General features: G+C 42.4%; 4 protein-coding genes across 5 annotated transcripts; all 4 read right to left on the bottom strand.

Annotated features, from left to right (window-relative positions):
- Positions 1-409: 409 nt before the first annotated feature.
- On the bottom strand, positions 410-6,728 carry jdp2a (Jun dimerization protein 2a). 2 transcript variants are annotated; one of them, XM_035167858.2, is made up of 4 exons: positions 6,328-6,728; positions 3,865-4,082; positions 2,365-2,469; positions 410-2,227 (listed from the first exon to the last, which is right to left on the bottom strand). In XM_035167858.2, the coding sequence occupies exons 1-4, from the start codon at positions 6,410-6,412 to the stop codon at positions 2,042-2,044; spliced, it is 594 nt and encodes a 197-aa protein (XP_035023749.1). In that variant the 5' UTR covers positions 6,413-6,728; the 3' UTR covers positions 410-2,041. The 2 variants fall into 2 exon arrangements, with proteins under 2 accessions (XP_035023749.1, XP_035023748.1); XM_035167857.2 differs by lacking the exon at positions 6,328-6,728 and adding an exon at positions 6,094-6,312.
- Positions 6,729-7,136: 408 nt separating this feature from the next.
- On the bottom strand, positions 7,137-10,264 carry fosaa (v-fos FBJ murine osteosarcoma viral oncogene homolog Aa). The gene is made up of 4 exons (XM_035168848.2): positions 9,957-10,264; positions 9,058-9,285; positions 8,625-8,732; positions 7,137-8,519 (listed from the first exon to the last, which is right to left on the bottom strand). The coding sequence occupies exons 1-4, from the start codon at positions 10,101-10,103 to the stop codon at positions 7,851-7,853; spliced, it is 1,152 nt and encodes a 383-aa protein (XP_035024739.1). The 5' UTR covers positions 10,104-10,264; the 3' UTR covers positions 7,137-7,850.
- Positions 10,265-12,243: 1,979 nt separating this feature from the next.
- On the bottom strand, positions 12,244-19,298 carry mlh3 (mutL homolog 3 (E. coli)). The gene is made up of 11 exons (XM_035168846.2): positions 16,469-19,298; positions 15,457-15,530; positions 15,277-15,381; positions 15,096-15,180; positions 14,945-15,013; positions 14,735-14,843; positions 13,124-13,283; positions 12,985-13,008; positions 12,804-12,882; positions 12,551-12,702; positions 12,244-12,446 (listed from the first exon to the last, which is right to left on the bottom strand). The coding sequence occupies exons 1-11, from the start codon at positions 19,005-19,007 to the stop codon at positions 12,375-12,377; spliced, it is 3,468 nt and encodes a 1,155-aa protein (XP_035024737.2). The 5' UTR covers positions 19,008-19,298; the 3' UTR covers positions 12,244-12,374.
- An 897-nt stretch (positions 19,299-20,195) lies between these two features.
- On the bottom strand, positions 20,196-21,953 carry acyp1 (acylphosphatase 1, erythrocyte (common) type). Its single transcript, XM_035168195.2, has 3 exons — positions 21,864-21,953; positions 21,578-21,665; positions 20,196-20,579 (listed from the first exon to the last, which is right to left on the bottom strand). The coding sequence occupies exons 2-3, from the start codon at positions 21,656-21,658 to the stop codon at positions 20,364-20,366; spliced, it is 297 nt and encodes a 98-aa protein (XP_035024086.1). The 5' UTR covers positions 21,659-21,665; positions 21,864-21,953; the 3' UTR covers positions 20,196-20,363.
- Positions 21,954-23,219: the final 1,266 nt, after the last annotated feature.

Here is a 23,219-nt window from a genome sequence, read left to right as displayed (position 1 = left end):
GTTACAATGTATACTGGAAAACATGCTATTGAAAATAAAATGTAAATAGTTTATAATCTTTTGCATAAAAAAATATATATATTTGAATGGCAAAAGGGTGTATATTGAGCTCTATTTTATTTTATTTTTCTTACTTTATATTTATACATAACATTGCCCTCACTGCTGAGCTGCCCTGGACTATTGTTTAACACTTTTCATTCTACCGTTGACCTTGTGTTAACTTCTAAAAAATAAAACTTGAAACTTGGAAAAACAACAACCTTGGAACCATACAAATGTGGGTTTGGGTTTATCTAGTTGTGCCGCTGCTGACCACTAGATGGCGAACTTTACCAGAACTTTTGGTCACGAAAATAGAACACAAAAATGATTTTTTTTTGTAGTACTCAAAGAAATTTCCATTAAAAAAGAAACTAAACATTTATTTGATGAAATACAAACTGAGATTTTGTGATAGCTTATATGCATATATATATATATCATATACAAAAGTATAAAAAACTTAATTGGTAGTAACAATATGATAACAGAACGTAAAAGTACAATGTAAACAGTCCATATTTATATATATATATATATATATATATACGTGACGCCTGCGCCAAAACATATGAATAAAAGGAGCGGGGTAGGGTGGGGTCAATCACCATCAAATTGTCTTCAAAAGTATGAAAGAACTAAAATGAAATGAAAACACTAACTACTCAGTCTGTAGCTATAACAAGTTGATTTAGTTAAAATACAATATATCTATAAGGCCTACCCATTTCCCCATGTTTGCCCTTGTCTCATTGAATTTTAGTTAAAATTTCCCGGAATGCATTTTAACAAAGCCAAAACAAGAAAAATAATCATGAGCATACAGACAGAGAAGTATTGAAACCCCTCAGTAATCTATTTGTAGCCTGATCCCACAAATAGTAAAACCATGTTTGAAACTAAAAGTGATTGAAATGCTGCTGGAACTTGGCTACATGCAAACAAATCAAGTGTAGCACAGTTTTAGCCAAAGTTATACACTATAGAAATGTAAATAATTTCTTTATAAATCATCAAATGATTAACTGAAACTATTGAGTGGACTTTAACGTGTGATTTTTTTTTAAAGCCAATTATTCTTTTTCTGTTTCCACAAAGTGTAAAATAAACTGCTTACAGACATGCACTGAACAACAGAGATCCTCCGGACATTCAGGAGAGGCGGTTTTTGAGAAGGTAAATGCCAGAGTGAAAGCCTCCGGACTTTCTGTGGAATGACGATGTGAGATCCCAGCAGGAGATCCTCCGCAGGATTCACCGCAAGCGAGTGGGGGTTGTTGTGATGACGAGTCTACACACGCAAAAACTAAAAGAAAACAGATATCTGCAAGTTAAAAAAGTTGAGTAATAAGAGTGGAAGACGAAGATGTCAAGAAAGCTCTTGGGGATAAAAGCAGACGCCCGTCTACAATATGCTGTAAATAAAAACACTCGAATCTCCGCAGCAGAATAAATATGTTACATCCTGCGTCTGCAACACCTCTCACACAAACACCTGCAGATTTGTTGTTGCTGTGGTTGTGAAAGCGTCCGAGCGGAGAAACTCCTGCTGCGTTGTTCATGTGTGAAAGGCAAACTCCGGAGAAAGTCCGGACCCAATTCTCCGGACATCCTCCGGAGGTCCTGTCTGACAATGGCTATAATGAATCTATTCTGTTTTTGGCTAATGGCTAAAGTTAAGAGGAAATGTAGTAGAAAATCTGCTATAAAACAACAAGCTGAGTGTAAGATAACCTGTTGTCTGTTTTTGTTTAACTTCACACTTACAGTGGCTCCAATGACCAAAATGACAGCAACATGGGAAAGCAGGAGGGAGAAGTAGAAAAGTTTGATTTAACTGCCATAACAACATCCAATCATACTGGATCCTCATATTGTGCCTCGCGGCTCCGTGTCTTTAAGGTACGAGGGTTCTCCTCCGTGACCGAGGCCCAGAGAGCTAAGTGCTGCTTGTTGGCTGCTTCTTCTCAGCTGCCGTCTGCACGAACCCGTCGCACCTTCACTTGTCCTCCAGCTGCTGCAGCAGGGGGTTCGCCTCGCTCTCCGGGGTTTTGACGCTATCTGTCCTGACAATACACGTGGGGCGGTGGCGGTTGAGCAGGAGCATGAGTTGCTGGCGCTCCTGCTTCAGCTCCTCAATCTGCGCTTTCAGGTCGGAATTCAACATCTCTAGTCGCTCCGACTCCTGTCAGAGGACGGAGAAGGAAGTTAGAAACACTGGGATTAAGATGAAGGATTTTTTTTTGGCAAGTACAAGAGATAAGATAAATCGGTGAGAATGTGAAATGATGAAAAAGTGATTATCTAGGCAGCGTCTTTCACCTGTTGTAGATAATCGGTCCTCTCTTTCTTTTTGTTTCGACATCGAGCTGCAGCCACTTTGTTCTTCTCTCGCCTCCGTTTCCTCCTATCGTTGTCATCGTCCCTCTAAAGAGCAGCGCAGGGGGAAAAAAGGTTGACAGTATGTCAAAGTATGAAACTGCTCCAAGTGTAGGAGTCAAATAATCACTTAAAACTTTTTATTTTCTTTACATTACACTATTCTTCACATAATCATATGTAAAGTGAACGTTGAACTAAAATAAAGAATTACAATCTTTGTCCGACTGTCTCTCACTACTGTGACAGTAATGACTGTTTTTGGTGGTGAATGGTTGTTTGTCTGTGCATGGGTGTACCATGCCTCTGCAACACGTATTACAGGATGAGCTGCACAGGTAATGGAAGGAATAAGGTTGAACTACATGGGATTTTTTGCGGCAGTGTGACTATCCACATGATACACAGTGTAAAAGCATTTCATTCTGGCACAGAAAGACAATTCCAGGCCCACATTTACCTATAAATGCTGATGCGTATTTTGTCTCACGTCACCATGTTACAACTTGACTACACCAGAAATACACTTTAACCTTTCTAACATAAAGACATGAAGCTCTGATGTAAGCTAAACGGTATGTCCTCCTCATGCATGATGCTACTACAGTAGCCAACTTTGTCAGTTGGTGTGTAACTTGTCCTTTTACCGTTTCTCTAAAAAAACTCAATTCAAAACTGAAACTAAAAGTCCTTTAGATTCCATTTTAAAAGGACCCCTCCCACGCAGCTAAATGCCTTTTCCATTTTCTCCCTCTCTGATAAAACACTGAAAAGTGTCAAAACAAGAACAATCAGATTCCAGAAAACTACTAATACCACAACTGTCTGCTGGTTTTAATAAAGGGCGGTGAAGCAGATGTTTTTGTATTACGCACTTAATCCAGTGGGTCACTGCTGCTGCTGTTGTTTTCATAGGTTTTATTTATTCCAATTAGTTTTGGGATTTATCATTTTATCGTTTTTTAAGGGTTTGGATTGTATTTATGTGTTTTATATGTTCATGCATGTTTTATACTCAATGATGTATTTTGAGTGTGTGTATTTTACTTTGTCTATGTTTGAGAGATCTCACCAAGACAAATTCCATCTAACTTTGTCAACATGGCTTTAAAGCATTGACTCTTGAACCTAAGAGATCACTGGACAGTGGAGGTGGAGAGACAGAAATAAGCCCCACAATGTCCACTAGGGGGTCTTGTTGACTAAGGTATGTCACAATACTCAGCAGCAAAGGTGCTTTCGTTTCAAGCAAACCTGTTTATGATATATAAGGGACATATAGCTTGTGTTTTTTGCAACATCCCATACAAATAACACATAAATATACCAGAGTAAATGACCTATAATGGGCATGTTTGAGTAAAAAAAAAATCTAAATATATTTTTACATGTGCAGAGGTTTAAGAGTTATTGGTTTCCATCTGCTCAATGTGTCCTGTTTACCTCTGTTTTGATGACTAGGGGCCTTTTCCCCAGACTGTCCAGGAAGTGCAGCGGTGAGAGCATCGTCCCAAACTCCTGGAGGTCACTAAATTTGAGCTTGTCAGTCAGCGTGGTGGCTGAGATCCCGGCCAGCGGGCCCAGGCTGGGCAGGGAGCCTGCTGTCACAGAGGGATCTGGGATTTGTCCTGGCATCGCGTCAGACTCGGTCGTGACCACAGCTACGAGGCAGAGGGAGAAAAAGGGAGACAGATTCAGACGCAGAACTTAGACAGATCAATGAAAAAACATGAAAAACTCTGTCTGCTCTGCTTGTTATAAAACATACCGGGGACATAGTTTATGTTATGAAGGTTGGAAAAAGCCATTTTCCATAAGAAATAGACGTCCAAGTTCTTTATTTGACCTGCTGTTTGTTAAAGGGCCTGGAGAAGGCTTTTTCCCCCCAAGGTGGAGGACTTTCCTTTGCTGTGATGAATTGCTGCTCTGTTAAAGGTACCGGATGCTGAGGCTGCTCTCATTATGCTATTTCATTATTTATTCTGGAATTGAAATACAAACATTTATAAGAGTCCTGGCAAGAATTTACCTTACTTAATGTCCAAAAGCCAAAAGAGAGATGAACAGCAGAGTAGAAAACAGACAGACACACAAATTCCTCTTAACTCCAAGGGGAGCTGAAGCTGAACTTTGCCAAGAAATATCCATCAACTTTGATTTTCTCCTTATGAGATGTCGTGTCAGTGGTATACAGCTGCCTAAAGAACAACAACAGAATAACGTGTTGAAGATTGAAATTTAACATGTTTTCTTTTGGTTAGCCAAATGAAACCATTACGGATGCCACTGTTTTCTTGTGTTTTGCACTGAAAAGATTTCCGTGCCGTTTGATACTGATGGATATCTTCATTTGGAACTTATCTCTGCAGACAATGAGGGAGGTGTATGAGCAAAGCCAGCCAAACAGACAGGAAATTACTGCAACAGCTCAGCACATTTCCAGCCCACATGACGAAGCCAAAAATGACTATTTAAGGTCAATTACCCGGAGACCCTTTAGCACACATTACAGGAATAACCAGGCAGAAACACTGCTGTAGAAAACTGTAGTAAAACTGTAATAAACTGAGCTACTGACCCGTGACCCCTGTGAGGTTAAAGGGAAGAGTTTATACATGTCAAATATGCATCTGTGCAGACCTTGAACTTCACAGGAGACGTGCAAATGACTTTCCATTTTTACACTTCCCCCCCAAACTGCAGGTCAGAAAATGACAGAGCGGAACCATGCCGACCAGGCTGGTGTCGGAGGCCAACGGTTTGGATTTTAAAACTGGTGCAACTGGTGTGACATTTATAATAGAGGCGATTTGTAATTAGCTACACACTTTTACATTGCGGTTTGACATTTGAATGACTCCAGAGCTAAATCCAAAACCACCTTAATGCTGTGAATCTCAAATATCTTGTATACAAATGATTCCAGCACAATATGGACTTTAATGAGAACCATTTAGGTTTATTATGGTGCTCAGTCTAAGTGTGATTAAAACAACTATTTAACATGATCTTGTAACGGTTTTAACTGTATTATTATACCCTGAGGATCCGAGGAATCAGTTCACTTCCACTGATTTAACTGTATCATCATTGGGTTTTGCATTTGTTTCATAGGAAGGTACAGTTTATTTCATGTTGTGTAAGAACATGCAGTATAGTTGATGAATACATGTACATGTGTCTGCTGCTGGAGCCTCTGGTCAACTTGAAAGCGGAAGTTTTTCTTCAGTGCGGCAACAATTTATCTTACGTAACTTTGTGTTTCCATCACAGAGCCGCAGTGTTAAAACGTTACACCGCGTCTGTCAGTAAAACCCCGTGTATTTAACATCCACTCCGCGGCACAACGCAAACACAACACTGCACGAAAACACAAGGACATTTTGTTCTGTATTGTGCACGACGTGGGTCCGTGTTAGGGCAGCATGCACACAAAAGAGGAGCGACCTTTTCTGGGGCACGTTCGCTCAGATGTCACGTTTACTTTCAACGCCGCGAAACGCGTAAAAGTGGCGGAATGCGCAAAAAACGCAGCGTAAAAGCGCAAACATCCTCCCAGAGCTTCCCCCGTATCCGCGCCGCTACTACATGCTCGCTGTGACCGATGTGAGGCGCGCCAACAAACTGTCCACTAAAAAAAAACAAATCATCAAGAAGTTTGTCTGTACCGACCTGACTTGGATCCCAGGTGCAACAAATGTCCTTTCTTCTGCTCAGCCGAGGGTCGAGAGTAGATTTTAAAAAGTGGGAACCGTTGCATCAGCCCGATTGTTTCAAACGTGATCCCAATCTGGGAGGATTTGGGAATGCGGAAATCAGGCGATGCCAGCCGAACGCAAGCAGCAGCAGCAGCAGCAGCAGGGATGTAAAAGTAACATAGTGGGGGCAGAAGTGGGGAAGACTTACCGCTCCTCCCATCAAGAAACACTGAGGCTGCACTACTGCTGCAATGTGGCTCAGATGGAGGCCTGCTCCGGCTGCACTGCAACATGCAGCACCACCACTCATCTACTGGGAGTAATCGTCCCACTGAAATACAAAAGATCAGTCATTTGAAATAGGTCGCAGGAAACTCTGACGTCATGTTTGACTTAACTCTGCCTCCCATGTTAAACACATGCTGTGAGATCACTTGACAAAAATATGACCTTTTTAATACGGTGGCCCTGAGGTGCAAATCGCACAAGTCAATTGTAAATAGGAAAACACAACAAATCGCCAAAACACAACAGCAAATAAGAAAATACATCTGTAAATAGGAAAACACAACTGTAAAAAACAAAACACAACAGCAGATAAGAAAACACAACTGTAAATAAGAAAAAAACTGTAAATAAGAAAAAAAACTGTAAATAAGAAAACACAACTGTAGATAGGAAAACACAACAGTAAATAAGCAAGCACAACAGTAAATAAAAAACAACAAATCGCAAAAAACGACAAATAAGAAAACAACAAATCACAGCGACAAATAAGAAGACACAATGGCAAATCTCAAAACATCACAATTTACAAAACACAACACCATTAACTTCTAACAGAAAAGGCAGATACCTGCTATTAAAAATGCCCGTCGCTGATTGGTTGGACACTGTCCATGTGTTTTATGATTTGTTGTGTTTTACGATTTGCTGTCCTTTTCTTATTTGCTGTTGTGTTTTGTGATTTGCACTTCAGGGCGTCCATACTCTGATTTAATGTACGGGAACAGCACATTAAGTTTGACATCCAATTTTAATGTTTTCACATTGGACTTCTCAGAGACAAACACCAGCACCACTCTGACTGTAGATTTATTGTTCAGTATTCAGCAGCATAGATAAGCAATCAATGCTCATTTGAATCGTTTTTTTTTTTCATTTTAACAAATAAAACAAAAAATCTGAAAGGTAAAAAAATAAACCATAAGTTACATCTTGATAAGATATACAGTTTATAGCACTGGATGTTTTCATGGAAAACTTTCAACATTGTAACGATGAGCTCAAACCACAGTTGATGACATTGAGGTATGCAGGTACTCAACATGGATGTATATGTAAATACAACATTTACAGCAATCAATACACGATTGACACCAAAAACACAAAACCATACTGTAACATTTAATTCCACGTTACGTCTTAGATCTAGGAACAGATCAGATATATATGAGCTTTGAAAATTATTTGGAATTTCTCTGCATGCGTTTTTTAAAACCGAAAACTTTTCGGTCCCTCCTGTTCAAATACAAGCCATGCTTTTAGCTACATCACTGTATCGGCTATGTGTCTGGAGAAGGTTTATACGTCTGCTTAGTCACACATGAGACATTTCATGAATGTGTCCCTCGAAGTGTCACAGCATACTGTGGCACACATTGTTCATATCACTTCAAAGATAGCGAACCTGCAAACAGAGAAACCAGAGCGAGCGTGTGCCCCTGTACATTATAAGGCCAGGAGAGTTGGAGAGTTGAGGATGTCAACAGACTCAGCTTTGCCCCCTCCACCTTTATGGCTGTCCAGCCCCTCTGGCACAGAGTCCAGCTCAGGATATGCAAACGTGAACACAGACAGGTAGCTGCTGCAGGTGGGGGTGGACGTCACCACGGGAGTGCTGAGAGGCTCCAGGTCGCTCGACACGGACTTGTACAGGGTCTCCCAGTCGGAGACCCCGAGAGAGCTGCTGAGATCTATGTCTGGCACGGACCGAGCCGTCTCCATGGGCATTCTCTCCTCCAGGGTGGGCAGCATAGCGTCCAGCAGCCCCTCCTTAATGTCCAGCGAGGGCTCGAGATCGCAGATGTTGATTTCAGCGCTGGCACACAGCAAGATATTGGAGTTCCCAGAGATGGCTGTGCACGGGTCGCTGGGGATGTCCATGTCCTGGAGCGAAGGAGCCTCCTGGGTGCCATCCTCCGGAAGTCTGTCCTCGTCTGGACTGGGCGGTAGCTCCAAGGATGCCGCGGGCTCCTGGAAGATAGCCTCCAGCTCTTCGGACATTTGGCACGCGGGTTTATGGGTTGCGAGGATGAATTCGAGGCGCTCCTTCTCTTTCAGCAGGTTGGCTATTTCCGTCTCCAGGGCTGATTTTTCCTCCTCCAGCTTGTCTGTCTCCTTCAGATAGATAGAGCGAGATCCAGAATCATCCACATGGGGAAAAAAACACACACAACAGTGGGTGCGAATGACAGCTGAGTAAATGCATCACTGTTTACTTACAACTTGCAGCGTGTCTGTGAGTTCCCTCCGTCTGTTGCGACACTTTGCTGCAGCCATTTTATTCCTCTCCCTCCTTATCCTCTTTTTAGCCTCCTCCTCTGGAGAGAGCTGGGATGTGAAATAAATAATTCAGTTATTGCCTTGAAGAATCCAGCCATTGCACCTCCTAATCCACAACATCCGTTTTCACCCTCTGGAAAAAAAAAAAATGGCAAAAGCATGTTTCGCTGCAATGCGTCTAAAAATAGACCATTGTTGCAGACTTGCTGTGACCGGAATATAAATGGACTGGTGAAGGAAGGCACGAGGCACCACAGCGGCATGCACAATAGCACTGTTGCACACAAGGAATTCAGACTGGCACATGTAAAATTCACACTGTTGACAGCTCTGGCCAATAGCAGGTGTAGACACCGTTCCGGTGCTGACCTACCTGCTCGGCTTTCCCCTTCCTCGCAGCATTCTTCCCCTTGCTCCTGCCCGCTTTGGCTGCTGTGCGGTGGGAGCTCTGCGGCTCCTTGGCTGGTTTGCTACCCAGAGACGGGGAGACAGATGTGATGATCGTAGGCTGGACCATCCACTGGAAATCTGGGGTAGAGGAAATGGCAGTGACTGTCGGCACAAACTGAGCGTCCTGAAAGCCCACATCCCGGCCAACCTCCTGGAACAAGTGGAATGAATCAACAAAAGAGGATTACAATATGTTGGTTTTTTTTATTATTATTTTTATTTCCATTCTATCAGTGTTTTAAAAAGCACATTTTTCACAATGACAGTCATTAATGAAACCCACCAATCGTGTGTTTTGAGTGTAAAAGCGAGGGGGAGCCTGCATGTGTTGTGTTTCTCTTGAAATATACCAGACCAGAAATAGCTTCCTCCAGATCAATAGGCTATTTGACTTTATCATTGTGTCTGACGTCAGCACTGACGCAGGGATGCTGTGGAGTCTCCTGAATGGATTTTTATTTTTCTCAATGAACCGCTGCATCAACACGCTCGCATCTTTTTGGTCCCAGGACGTCGGGATCATAACAAGACGGGCCACAGTGCAAATCGGTCACATTTACACCTGCGCTCGTGTGCAGTTCAAATACACATTAATATGTGTTGAGGGTTGGGGGTGACGTTGAAAAAAATAGATGAAGCGCAGCCAGTTGATTAAAATCTTATCAATCAGTTCCACCCCCTCCTCCCCACCACCACCCCAGATTCAAAAGCATGAGGGTCTGCAGCCTGTCTGTGGGTCCCATTTGAAAAATAAACAGGTTGCGTGTGTAAACGGGGCTGGGCTAAGTGCTGAATATATGTGATCAACGAATCCATTCATACCTTTGCACTGCTCTCTTCTGAGGAGGCTGGAGAGCTCGCCTCCTCTGGCGGCGTCTTCTGGCACAGCGTCCCGGCAGGAGGAGACTCTGTCCGGCGTGTGGCGGGCGACACTGCGTCCATGTCAGGCGTCAAGTTGATATGAAACATCACGCGGGAGGGAGGAGGAGAAAAACAAATATAGAGATATCAAAGCCCCGATCAAAGGCAAATATGACTGTGGCCTTCCGCGGGGAAGAGCGCGCGCGGGTCTTTTCTCCAGGTAGATACCTGGCAACTGGATGACTAGAATGAAAGCCCCTCCTTTTATGCTCCGCTAGAATTTTATGAATGAACCAAGACTGTACCATTCAGGACGGAGGAGGAGGGGGGCCGGAGCTGACAGGTCTAGCCTATATATTCTGGAATAACAGAAGCTTCACATTGAAATGTATTCCCCTGATTTCATTTACTAACATTTTTTTTTATACATGTGATCACGACTCTATTGTCGTACGAAAACCAAACGCCCCCCCTCTTTCCCCCCCACAAATATCGGCTTCTTGTGGGGTGAGAAACGTGAGCCTATTTATAAATGAACGTATGAAACCATTTCCTGCGTGGAGAAAGCTGTGATGTTCTGGCGCATTCATGTAATCAAGGGTAAACATAGGTGATTGTGGCACATGGCCACAAAAAAAAAAAAACTGATTTCATTGCAACTCATATTTCACGACCATTTCAAGCATGCAGCAGCCTCTATCGATAATATCTCACACATGAAATCGTCCTAAATGAGCAGCCTCCACAGTGGATGCCCTTGGTTGTGCGGTGAAATACAACAGACAGACATCAGCACTGTCTTTTCCTCAGATAAGGATCGAGGTCTGCTGGCAGACATAATGAAATGCTGCTGAATTGTTTACTTGGGGGGAGGAGGAGGAGGAGGTGGTGGTGGTGGTGGAGGTGAAGAGCAGGGGCTGGACATGTGGGGGCGAAAAAATTCACGTGACACGACCCGGAACTGTGGGAGGGAGGAAGGAGGGGGGGGCAGTAGCATCCCCATCCTTCACTCCCATCACAACATCAAGCACCACAGTGGAAAGACATTGTTTTCCTCCTGATCCCTGACGTTGTCTATCATATTCAACAATAGGATGTTAACAATGAGACAACTAGACACTAGAAATACACTCAGAGAGATGCTGCACCTGCTCTGCATGTTTTCCATAGTTTCCCACATTATCACTCACATGTTAAATGGCTTATTTTTCGCTGAAGAACGCATCCTAATATTTAATAATGTAATCCGTGACTGAATTTTAGACCATTTTAACTGTTTGTGCTTTCCATGTATTCCCCACACATCAGAAATAGGCTCACACTGTACATATTCTATTTACATTGTAAATATTAGTTTTTATTCCATTTATATTTTTCTAGATTTTAAAAAATGTTCTTACATTTATAAGTTACTGATGTCACATTTGCTTGCTGCTGTATAATTGCAAAATTCCCTGTTGTGGGACTTCTTGTCTTTAAGCTGTGATCCCATGCTGTATCCTTGACCTTTGATGCATTCAAAAAAAAGGAGAACAAATCAATGGCACATGTCCCGACCTTAAACCAAAAACAACTTGCCAGATTTAATCCAGACTGGATGAAAACTGCCCGAGTTATCACTTTGACAGACACAAACCCACCAATTACAAATCACCTGCCTGCTTCTAGAGCAGGTTGAAAAACATGCTGGTCACAGGTCAGTAGTAACAACAGTGGACAGATTTTACCTGAAGCAACACATAGAAATCACCTGACTTTGGGATGTGGCCATTAAAGAACAAGTTTGATGGTTTGAACTCAAGAGTTGCAGCAGTTTTCTCCGTCAGTTGCCTCTGAAACTACAAAGTTGACTGAGCCGTGTAATAAAGGTTTTGACATATTTAAAACGTTTTGACATTCGCTATTTTCTGTCTTGAACAGGTTCTAATACACAGTAGCTGCTCTTCAGTGTCTTCACATGGAAGGTTTTTAATTCGAGATGATTCTTCAACACAAATAATCTGAAAACAATTTTCAGTCAAAAAAAAGCCACAACTCGATCATCAAGATCGAGTTTAGGAATATTTACGTGCTCACTACAATGTAACTTTCCTGATGATGCATCACACACCATCAATGTGTATTTCAGTATTTCCTCTTGTTTTCTTACATATCATGACAACATCATATTCATATCTTTTTGAATACTAAACTCTCCTTAATTATTTACAGTCGCTTTACAAAAACAAAAGGCTTCCACAGCAGGACGTTCAGGGGAATTTGACTATGTTAGCCATTTAATAAGTTCATATTTTGAGTTTTCACAATTCATTACACTGACAATAAATAACAGATTTAATATAAAATACACACCAGCTACACAAAACAATACACACCCTTTTATCTATTGCCATATAGTTCCCATGCTTTATGCATTCTTCTCAGCTTTTGGAGATTTGGTTTCTTTAATTCCTGCAGAGACAAGAATGTTGAGTCACAACCTGATGTAAGTGCTGTAAAATGCCTTTAAATCATACATTTAGTCCAAAGTCCAGTGTGCTACTCCATCATAGTACCTTCTGGTCTTTGTCCAAATGGAGGATGTCAACAAGTGGAATCATGGAGGGACGGCCATGGGCGCACTGGAAGGGCAGCTTGCAGGTAGATAAGGATGATACCAAGCAGTGGCATTCAACGCTGCTCAGGCTGTGGTTGAATTTGATGGCACCTGTTTTAACGGACAGATGTAAATAAATCACCAGTATCAAGATTTGAAGCTGAGCACTGGGAAACAAAATACACATTGTGGTGGAGAGGGTATAACTGTACCATGGCATGCTATGGAGGCAAGCACTTTAAGCACAGTGAGGGGCAGCGTTCCTCTCACTCTACCAGCTGAGCGGAGCAACTGAAACAGTAAAAGAAACAATGCGTTTCACCATGTATCGAACAGTGAGACTGTTTCTGCATCACAAAAGTTTAGGAGGTAGAAAGACACTTTCATGCTTACCTCAATCTGCTCTCGAAGATACTCCTGAAATGAGATAAAAAGATGAACATAAGGGAACAGAGTTGTAAAACCATCACTTGGCTTGGCTAAATGTGCGATAGCGTAAATAATATGGATACTGAGGTTCCACACATCTTACCTCAACTATAGGCTTAATTACAGATGGTCTCCCTCGTTTGAGCTCATTACTCTCCCTTTCCACGAAGCACAGTGGTACCTTCCCCACAAACACTTGTGTATCGGCTGCCTCTGAGAAAGTCACTTCCAAGCCCAGATTCTGGAAATGTGCCTGACAGGACCTGTAGGAGAGAGAATACGTGAAATGTTGTTATAAGCAATGTTTCTCACGTATGTGATAAGACATGCACGGATTGGAAAAAAAATCTTAACTGTTTCACTTGTCAGCTGAAGTCAGTTAAGAACACAAAGAGGCTTTGTGCACTAAAGAAGGCTGCATGGTGTGGTTTGACAGAAATCAAAGTAATGTTCAAAGTAAGAATCGCCATCCTGTCCAAATCAGCCAGAGACCTCGGAAGTGGATCCACAAACCGACTATCCAGAAGTGCAGTACAGGCTGTTCTCCGACAGAGGAGTAATATTCTGAGAGAATCCGAAAAACAGAGTCCAAGAAAAATAGGGAGCTTATAACAGGAACTTGTCTTCTTCAATTTAATAGATTAAACTGAGGCTTTTTCCACTGTATCTGGCAGGAAATCTGGTTTACACTATTAATACAGGCACCGGAGTAATGACACTACTGACTGATGACATGGGCTGAAGTGCTACGCAACAGCCCTGAGTTAGGACAGGGGTGAAATGAGGCTCCGTCACTGCACCCAGCCTTTTTTGTCATCTTTACTGCTGCCATCCTTCACCTCATTGCCAAAATCTGCTGCCGGGTGTCTGGGCTGTTCCACAGAGCCGACAGCCGGCTGTTAAAACCTCAACCAGTTTGCAGAGTCAGTAAATCCATCAAGCAACGACAACATCATTACACAAAAGTAAGAAAAACACCTGTGTATCCTCAACACCTTCACCAACACATACAGACAAAAGTTCCTGAATACCGAGGACAGGTATTGTCTCCTTAAAATCAAATACTGACTTAAAGATTAACTAACCCTAACTCTTACTATTGGCTGTTTATCATTAACTGTTTACCGACAATAAGAATTTCGAATGATTAATACAATCAATTGTCACAGTTGACAAACTGAGCACCAGACTGACCCCGCAGCATGTGGACATGTAACTATCTCTGAATAAAAAACAGTTGAAAAGCTGAGTCTGCTGAAGATGTTGGTTGATTATTGTGATTGCCCACTGAACATGTACACAGTTAACGCTCATGCACATCGTGTATAGCTAAAGCAGAAAGTTATGCCTTGTCTACCTGCCTAAGATGCTAAAAACGTGGAACTCTGGCTGATTTGACGGTCCATCATGTTCTACAATTTATGCTGCTGTTTGCACATATAAAATTTACCCCTTGTTAAAAAAACAAACAGTGCATTGGTATTTTTGAATGCATCAACACTCCATTATAACGTTTTAATCTTGTCGGTTAATGGTTAATAATCGGTTAATGAGCGTTGGGTATCAGTTAAAAGACATCTACATCCCTACTTGTTTGACCTGTCTTTAGATTTACTTTGAACTGTACCCTCTCTAAATCTGTCGTATCAGCCTTTAAGTTAGTCCACTGGTTTTACAGACACTGGTGGCTTTACATAGAGTTGATCAAACACACCTCAGCAGCCTGAGCTCCCCTTCCGTCACATTTATCTCAAGAGGCGGCAAAATGTTTGACGAACGCAGACGTCTCTCCCCTGTTGCATTTGGGTCGTCTTCATAGGAATCTGAAACAGCACATACGGTTGTGTACTAGCATCACATTGACAAACTTTTTAATCCAACATTTAATTCTCAATTATTGTCCGATTGCTGTTTGTTTTTTTACCTGCAACAAGATTTTCGAGTCGAATTCTCTCATGTGCAGCATGTTGATCCACCAGCACCAGCAGATTTTCTGTAATTTCAATGTAAAGATGCACAAATATAAAACATTGGCAAAGCAACAAATGACCAAACAGTGAAGTTTGGGTCTGTACCTTTAGTTTCAGTTTGTGCTGCAGGTTCTTCCTCTCGTGTATTGATAAGACACGCAAGGAACTTCTTATCCACTTGTTGAATAACCTGTAGGGTAATTGAATAGCAGTTACTACAATACATCAGTGAAGACCAACAATAAAACATTTTGAATGAATTATTGAAAACAAAAGAGAAACGTGCCTTCATTGATTGAATCATGGCCTTGGAAAAGCGATATGGAAACAGGATGTTGTGAATCTTTACAGCCAGCCCATCCGCTTGTCCACTTGATATGTCCACGCCCACCTGTAGACATAGTTAATTATGAATGACTAAAAACAACCAAGGTTCACAGACACATTAAAAGTAATCCTTGTTTACCGTGGGAGGTTGGACGAACACGGGATTACTCCACTTTGAGTACAACGAGGAAAGTGAATTCTCACCAGCATCATCTGAGGGGGCAGAAGAGAGCACATGCAAACACAAACAAGCTGCTATTTATCATTGTATACATGAAGTGTGTGTTAGGGCCCTTACAATCTACAGTCTGATCTGTCTGTGAGGTACCTCTGCCATCAAGCCCTGAACTAATCACTCTCTCTGTCCTGGATTTAGACAGGAAGGGCAAAACGAGATCCACCTGAAATGGGTAACACCTGTACTCCATCCCTACGTGAACATGAAGGTAAACATGACAGGCGGAAGTTGATCCATTCCACATAAGTTTTTTTTTTTTAAAGTTTAATCAATCACAGTGAAGAGTGTTTTTCTTATTGATGACTACTAATGGGAATTCCTGTAATTTCCCACCAGGGCCCTATGTTTAGAAATGAATTGTACTGACAAAACCCTTTGGAATCATTCCTGTAGATTTTAAATTGCTGGCAGCTGCGACACAGCAGCAGTGGCTACAATCTAATCGAAATGGAGCAACCGCTACAATCTAAAACCTAAAACGAAAAATTGTATATTTCAACAATAAAAGGCTCAAATTGTTATTCTAGGTCTTTGCCAAGTGTGTGGAAACATCTTATTCAGATGCTTCATCCACATCGGAAATGATTCAGTCATAACAGTTTCTCCAAGTGAAACTAAAACTCTTTTTTCCAACTCTCTCTCTCACATTTGTTTCCACCTCCGTCTTCTGACAACAACCCAAGTGCAAGACATGTGTAATGTTGCCAGACTCTCAGCAAAGACCCAAGATAACAATTTAATTGGTAAAAAATGCACTTTTATTACACATTACTTGGACTGTTGTAGTTGTGCCATAAGATTATATTGTAGCCACAAGTTTTTTCAAGTGTCATTCATTTACACCACATTCATAAAGAGAGGACCCAGGTTGACGAATTCCCCTTTAAGTCTTCAATTCTGTCGACTAACGTACCTGTTTCAGAGATGACACTAACGGCCATATTGGTGATATCAGATGTGCAACGCACTTGAGTTTCTTCTTCTGGGTCTTCATATTTGCTAAGACCGGTCACTCTGTTGACGTAAACCGTCTTTCCCACCGATGCATCGTAGTGATGGAGCCAGTCACCTGATGTTATATCCTCTTCCTGAGGGATTGCCTTACAAGCCGAGTCTGGTTCAGGATTCAGTGAAGTGTCACAGGGATTCTCGTTGTTATTGCTGTCTTGGATGTCATTACCACCACTGACACAGGTCTGTGAGGTAGTCCCAGAGATGTCCACTGACACTTTAGAACCCACTGGCTCGTGTTGTTTCAAATGGCAGAGTTTAGCCGCCAACGATTTTTTGCCTGTATTCTGAGCTGAGTGTGGTTTCAGCTTAGTGAAACCTGAGAGGGTTGGTAAGCTTTGGAAACTGCTCTGTGTCTCATTTTTCTGTGTCTCTGCATCACCATCATCTTGCTGATTTTTCCGACAAACCAACAAATTCTGCAGGTTCAAAGTTGGTCTGTTTATCTGAGGGAGCTTTGAATTGTTTTCAATACGAGTCTCCAGAGAGGATAATTTAGATTCTTTAGATATACCAAATATTCTTCTAAACTTATCGAGAGATCCAGACTCATTCCATAAAGACAACCTTTGACAAGATCCAATTCTGGGGATCTTTGAGGGAACGACGGGAGCAAAGTCGTTGCATCGTCTTCGAGAGCATCGGTCATGGCCTGTAACCAGTGAAATCTTGCACTTGGATGTAGATGATGTCTCCTCTGATTTCTGTGCTGAATTTTGCTGCGGAAATACTGACTTGTTGATTTGGGACGGGTGCTGATCCTGCAGATTTCGATGAATGAATGGATCAGACAGGCTGATTTTTCTGTTACTAATTAAAGAAGGTCTGTGTCCTCCTGCACCCTGACAGTCCGGTAACTGCTCAGTGCTGTTTAGATCAGGCTGAATATGTTGAGTGATGCTCTCTGGTAAAATCACATTGCTGCTTGAGGAAGTATCATTTAATTGTTGCTCTGTTCTTCTTCTTTTTGTAAATTGGGGGTTTTCACTCTCTGGTGAAGTTGAAACACATAAAATCTGAGCGTTACTGAATGGTTTCTCCTCTTCTTCAGTGATGTTATTATCAGATGCAAGTTCCGGTTGAGTCAAATCACACTGTGGCTCATCTCTACAATCTTTGTGTACACATCCTTCACGTTGTGTCGTTTCCAAATCATTTGCAGGCATCTTCTCAGCCTTGTAGTCGCTGCACTCAAGCAGACCAGACCCCTGGCAAACACCGTCCTCTTTGCGCGCACGATGCACAGATTCGGATGCCAGCTTCATTCCAATACCGTGATCTAGTGTGGAAGCACCGTTACCCTCTCTGGATGTATTGTCCGTACCAAACTGTGCAGGCGATAAAGAGTCAAAGTCATCCTGAGAAAGCACAGCAACCAAGTTCTCCCTGCTCAGAAAAGCCTTCACTGCCTCTTCCATGCAGAGCAAAATGCCATCCCAATCTTTCATCTCGATCAGCGTCTTAGCAGGCTCAAGACAAATGTCGTACTCGGAGTACGAGCACTTGATGTTGATGATGTAAACTCCATGCAGCTCTTGGCTCCGTTTCTGCTTGGGACTCCTGATGGCGGACTGCCCATCCGGACTGCCGTTTCTCTGATTCGTGCTCAGTCTGCGCAGGAGAAAGTTCAACAACTTGTGTATGCGTGTCTTCAGCAGCAGTCTGCCATTCACGTACAGGAACTGCGAGCTGTTGTTGTAGTGGCCCTCCTTGCCGACGTAACCGGCCACTTCGAACTGCCCGTGCGTGTGGCGGATTTCTCCCAGTTTCTGTGCTCGCTCAATGCCGTGTATCTGCGCAAACCTGTGGCGAGTGTCCCTGGCTTTGCTGAGCTGCACCACCATGGCCCCGGTGCAGTCGTTCCTCAGGGTGACGGACACCGAGGGATGCATCAGAGAAATGGCCTCCACCCGGTGTCTGATCCTCTCTCCCTCCAGCACAGCGTCCACCCTCTTCCTCCGGACCGGCATGCTGTGGAAGAAGTTACTGACGACGACGGTGGTGCCCGCAGAGGGTCGAGCAGCATCGGCCTCGAACACACACAGACCTTCGCCCTTCTTGAACACCTTCACGTGTGTTTTCACCGACGATCTGGTGCGGGACGTGATCTCGACAAGTGTGGATAAGGAAAATATACTCGCCAGGGCTTCTCCTCTGAACCCGTAGCACCTGAGGTCATCCAGGTCTTCCAGGGAGCTGCATTTACTCGTGTGGTATCGGTTTCCCACACGCTCCATGTCCTCGGCGCTCATGCCGGCGCCGTTGTCGAGGACCTGCACTTTGAGGGACTCCATGTCCACCCGGACCCCCACACAGGTGGCCCCGGCATCGATGCTGTTCAGGACGAGCTCCTCCACGCACTGCTGGAGGGAGGGGATGGAGACTCCGGAGCGAAGCGCCTCCTGAACCTCTCCGGGCAAACACCTAATCACAGCGTCCATTAGACCCGGTCATCTCTGGGTGTTGAGCCTCTCACCTAAACCGACACGACGCAAAGTAGTGAGACGACTCGTCAACAGTCAGTTAGCGCCTAACGTCCAGGTACATTAGCCGTTAGCTCAACGTTAGCTGCCTCCTTCAGCTCCAACGATTTTAAAACCGTGACTTATTTATAAAAACATAAATAAAACCAAAAACACAAAGTTAAAGCTAAAACCAGAGCGTGACAGCAACCTCGGCTGTTGTTTACAGTCAACGTGAAACATGAAGAGAGGAGCGCAGCTAACAGTCAAGGCTAACAGCGCCATCTTCTGTTGAGGAGGGCCTACCGCATCTTCTTTTTCCGCATATTGATTTGTATACTGCCACCTACTGTCTGAAAACTGTCATCTCATGTGTTTATAAACGGACAGTTTACTACGTTATTACCTATCAGTGCATTATCTTCGTATTTGTTCAGTAAAGTAAAAATCTCACCTAATTCCTGGATGTTTTTACATCCAGACTTCACTCAATTTGTATTTTCTCTGTAATAGCAACTCTTTCTTTCCTACAAATAAAAAGTCAGTATATCGCCTTTCATCACTATTAAATGTGCCCATTAAATCTATTGTTTTTGTTCCTTAATGTCATCGAGCAACAGTTTGATTTGGGCACGGCAGGAAGAGTCCTGGTGGAACAGATGTTAGTAATGACATTAAAGATGACTCAGTCGGACAAGACAGTGACACTGAGTCAGTATAACACAGGAATATGAAGCTAAAGCAAATTCAATGAACAAATTCCAATTACTATTAATCAACACAAACTGAAGACCCATTGATTCTACATCTTTGTCAGCATTTCTCCAAAATCCCCAACAGAGATCAGTCCTTGCCAAAGGAGGGCAGCAGCTTCCTAGTGAGCGTACTACTCATACTTCAGGCTCCACTCACACTCCTTCAGTCAGTTTTTACGAAGGCTGGTAAAGACGGCAGATGTCTTACTCAGCAGGATATTTGCTGGACTGTGTTTGCAAACATATTTACAGTCTCTGCTGTGTTTAAATGATGTGGTCACCTCAGACAGCTAATCACTCGTGTTCCTCTAAATGCTCTTTTCTCTGTCCCAGACAACCACGTTTTCTGTGCTGTCCTCCACAAATATCCCCTCATCGCTCTCACTTCAATAAAGATCCAAACAATGTGAAATCTGCTGAAATGCTTTTTCCATTTATTACATTGTAGATGTTTAGAAGACTGTACATACACACATATTTTCAACTAACTAATATGAGTTGCATTCCAGCCAGTAAAAAGACTAAATAAATAACACATCTGCTTTAAGGTTAATACTACAGTCACAATCCATGGGTTGTTTTATTTTACTATGCTAAAAGATGAGTGTTCTAGGCTGTCAACTGTCTTCTCGTTCTTGAACTCCACCTTGCTAATGCGGGACTTGGGGCTCCCGGTGGATTTCAACCACTCTTGCATTTCTTTCACCTTGCTGCGTGGCCCTTGTAGCTGCCCCTGAACTGTTCCTGAGCCTGTGTTTTGGACCCATCCAACCAGGCCAAGCTTCTTCCCCTCTGCCTGGAAAATGAAACAGAGAGTGATGATGGATAATGAGCCTGGAATGGGATATGTGTGATTTCATAGGAGTCAAAATTGTATTTCCTTATTGCACTGGCTAACTGTCGCGCTCAGAATTGATTTCAACAATTTATGGCTAGTTTTTAAATACATTTTTTTGGCCCCCTCTCATATCACTGACCTTCTAATCCCGTAGATACCTGCTCGTGATCTCAGATCTGCAGATCTCATCTCTTGATTCCCAGGGGAAGGTGTGAAACTGAAGGCGTTCGAGTATTTTTTTCTGTAAGGGCTCCATGACTATGGAATAACCTTCCAATGGGAATCAGACAAGCTACCTCGTTGTCCTCTTTATATCTTGTTCAAACACTCATTTGTATAATATGGCTTTTACCTAGATTTCTTATGTCTTTGTGGATGTCATTTTTCTGTTTGTATGTTCAGGAAGCACTTTGTAAACTTGTTTTTGAAAAGTGCTATATAAATAAAGTTTTAATATTATTTATTATTGTTGCTGTTGTGTTCAGTTATTACGTCATCAGATTATAGAATTAACACAATAAACATTTGTTATTTACCATTACAAATAATCTGGTATTTTAGAAGGCATGTGATTAAAGTTATAGTAAAATTCATTCAGTGGATTTTAAAATAATTAAAAGAGCATGTTAACGATGCGCTCACTTCATAAATCATTCATAAGTCAATAAATCATCAATGATTATTATTACATTGATTAACTATGATGTTTGATCCTTATATAAATGATTCATTATTATATCATTTGATACTGAACCCATCCCAAAGAAAACCGAATGTAAACATTACACACATTGAACAGAGAAGTCTACACTCAAGCTCAACTTACTATCTGTTTCCAAAACTTTCAACCTTATCCCAGGGTCTTCATCAGTGAGGAGGTCAATGTGCTGATGAAGACCTCTGGAGAAGCGAGAGGACCTTGACAGGGACAAACTGAGCTAGCTCGGCGAACTTACTTGAGTGTATTTCCGGAAAAATACACCCTGAACTCTGCCAAAAACTTCATAATCCACCGAGACGAGGTCTTCGTTGGACATGATGGACCTAGAGGAGGGGAAACAAGACTGTAAGCGAGTGCAGGCGGAATCCCCATCGTGCAGGTGCTCCACTACAGCTACACGCTAAGCTAACACCGTGGATTTGCATTCAAACGACGTGCAGTCCTGCTAATGAGCAGGTTTAGCTTCATATTCAGACTGTGAGGATTTTTTAAACAGCTCTTTCAGTCCCTAACAGAATCACCTGGATGTTGCTGGGAGGCTGTGACGGGAACACACACGCTCAGACGGTTTTAAAACATCCGGGACTGTGCTTCAGGAAGTGACGTCTCACGGACCAATCAGCGAACACCTTGGTTTCTAGGCAACGAGTGTAAACGTTGGAGGAAGAGCATCACAGCTCTGGAATTTATAAGTTGATTTAAAATGAGTATTACAAGTGTTGTTTTATTGAAGTTTCTAATTATTTGCTCGTTTAAATCAATGCTTTTTGTGGAATGACACGATTATAGACTTGACAAATGTTTGAACGCATGTGACGAAGGATAAACGCGTCACTTCCTGCGTTCATCACGTGGCGCTGGATGACGCCCACCAATCACGCATTACAGTCCACACCATCAAGTGTAGACCACATTGGGAAAATTTCATGTAAATCGAATTAAAGTTGTAAAACGATGCTTACTTCCTGTTGCCAGTAGGTGGCGCTCTCACTACATACAGACAAATAGATCTGTTCAGGTCGAGGCTCTGGTGAAGCCTGATAATTTTGGTGCTGATTGGACAATGCACAGTGGATTTACAACAACTGTGTACGTGTATATTTTTGTGTGCATAGGATGGAAGATACATCATTAATTTAGTTTTTACAACCTGATGTGATATGTATTTTGATCATGTTTCGATCACAATCCCTTGCTGTTTATACCAAAACTGTGGTTATCCCATTTATTATCTAACATCATTTTATCTAATATTGACAGTGTTACCTGAATAGACACCAAGTAGCAACTGTCTTGTATGGTTTATTGGTGGGTGGCAACCAACCTCAAGGTGTGTCTTCTACAAGGCAAGATCAAAGGCATTGCCTCAATCCATTGATCCATTAATACTTGAACCCCTGTATTTCTGTTTATATAAACTTAGATGGCTGGGTTCAATGTAGGGACCCCCAAAGTTCCTTCAAACTCCCCTGCATACCACCAAGATCTTACACTAATTTGTCCTCTACGCCTTTTCTCTGCTGACTTTGCTTTATTTGTCTGCTTATTTTATTCCTTTAGAAATTCTACAAGAAAACCTTCAGCGGCTGATGTGAAAGGCTCGGCTGAAGCAACAGGTCGAGCTCAAATACATGAGCTTCGACAACAGATGAAGTCATGAGTACACACACAGGACAAAGACAAGGCAACGTCGATACTCAAACACAACAGGGTGTTGTACCTGGAAGGGGAGCTGATGGAGAAGACTGCCCATTTCCAAGTAAGCCCATTTACCACAGAAGACCCTTCAAGCCCAGGACACAAGACTTGCCTGATCTGAAGGATTTGGAAAAAAGTACTATTACAAAACCACCAAGAGGCTCATTGTTGCCCCAGGA

The sequence above is a fragment of the Hippoglossus stenolepis genome, chromosome 10 (genome assembly GCF_022539355.2).
Source record: "Hippoglossus stenolepis isolate QCI-W04-F060 chromosome 10, HSTE1.2, whole genome shotgun sequence".
Taxonomy (NCBI): Eukaryota; Metazoa; Chordata; class Actinopteri; order Pleuronectiformes; family Pleuronectidae; genus Hippoglossus; species Hippoglossus stenolepis.
The sequence above is the reverse complement of the archived record's forward strand: the minus strand, read 5'-3'. Positions and strand labels throughout refer to the sequence as shown.

What these genes read in the sequence shown, in the direction of transcription:
- jdp2a (XM_035167857.2), bottom strand. Translation starts at nt 6,181, where the DNA reads ATGCAACGGTTCCCACTTTTTAAAATCTACTCTCGACCCTCGGCTGAG. An exon ending in CCCTAGTCATCAAAACAGAG is followed by an intron (nt 2,470 to 3,864) that starts GTAAACAGGACA and finishes GCTGCTCTTTAG; the next exon opens with AGGGACGATGACAACGATAG. An exon ending in GGACCGATTATCTACAACAG is followed by an intron (nt 2,228 to 2,364) that starts GTGAAAGACGCT and finishes GTCCTCTGACAG; the next exon opens with GAGTCGGAGCGACTAGAGAT.
- fosaa (XM_035168848.2), bottom strand. Translation starts at nt 10,103, where the DNA reads ATGTTTCATATCAACTTGACGCCTGACATGGACGCAGTGTCGCCCGCC. An exon ending in CAGAAGAGAGCAGTGCAAAG is followed by an intron (nt 9,286 to 9,956) that starts GTATGAATGGAT and finishes CACTTGTTCCAG; the next exon opens with GAGGTTGGCCGGGATGTGGG. An exon ending in GGAAGGGGAAAGCCGAGCAG is followed by an intron (nt 8,733 to 9,057) that starts GTAGGTCAGCAC and finishes TTCACATCCCAG; the next exon opens with CTCTCTCCAGAGGAGGAGGC.
- mlh3 (XM_035168846.2), bottom strand. Translation starts at nt 19,007, where the DNA reads ATGGACGCTGTGATTAGGTGTTTGCCCGGAGAGGTTCAGGAGGCGCTT. An exon ending in CCATGATTCAATCAATGAAG is followed by an intron (nt 15,181 to 15,276) that starts GCACGTTTCTCT and finishes ATTACCCTACAG; the next exon opens with GTTATTCAACAAGTGGATAA. An exon ending in TGCCTCCATAGCATGCCATG is followed by an intron (nt 12,703 to 12,803) that starts GTACAGTTATAC and finishes CCGTTAAAACAG; the next exon opens with GTGCCATCAAATTCAACCAC.
- acyp1 (XM_035168195.2), bottom strand. Translation starts at nt 21,658, where the DNA reads ATGTCCAACGAAGACCTCGTCTCGGTGGATTATGAAGTTTTTGGCAGA. An exon ending in TTTTCCGGAAATACACTCAA is followed by an intron (nt 20,580 to 21,577) that starts GTAAGTTCGCCG and finishes TTCATTTTCCAG; the next exon opens with GCAGAGGGGAAGAAGCTTGG.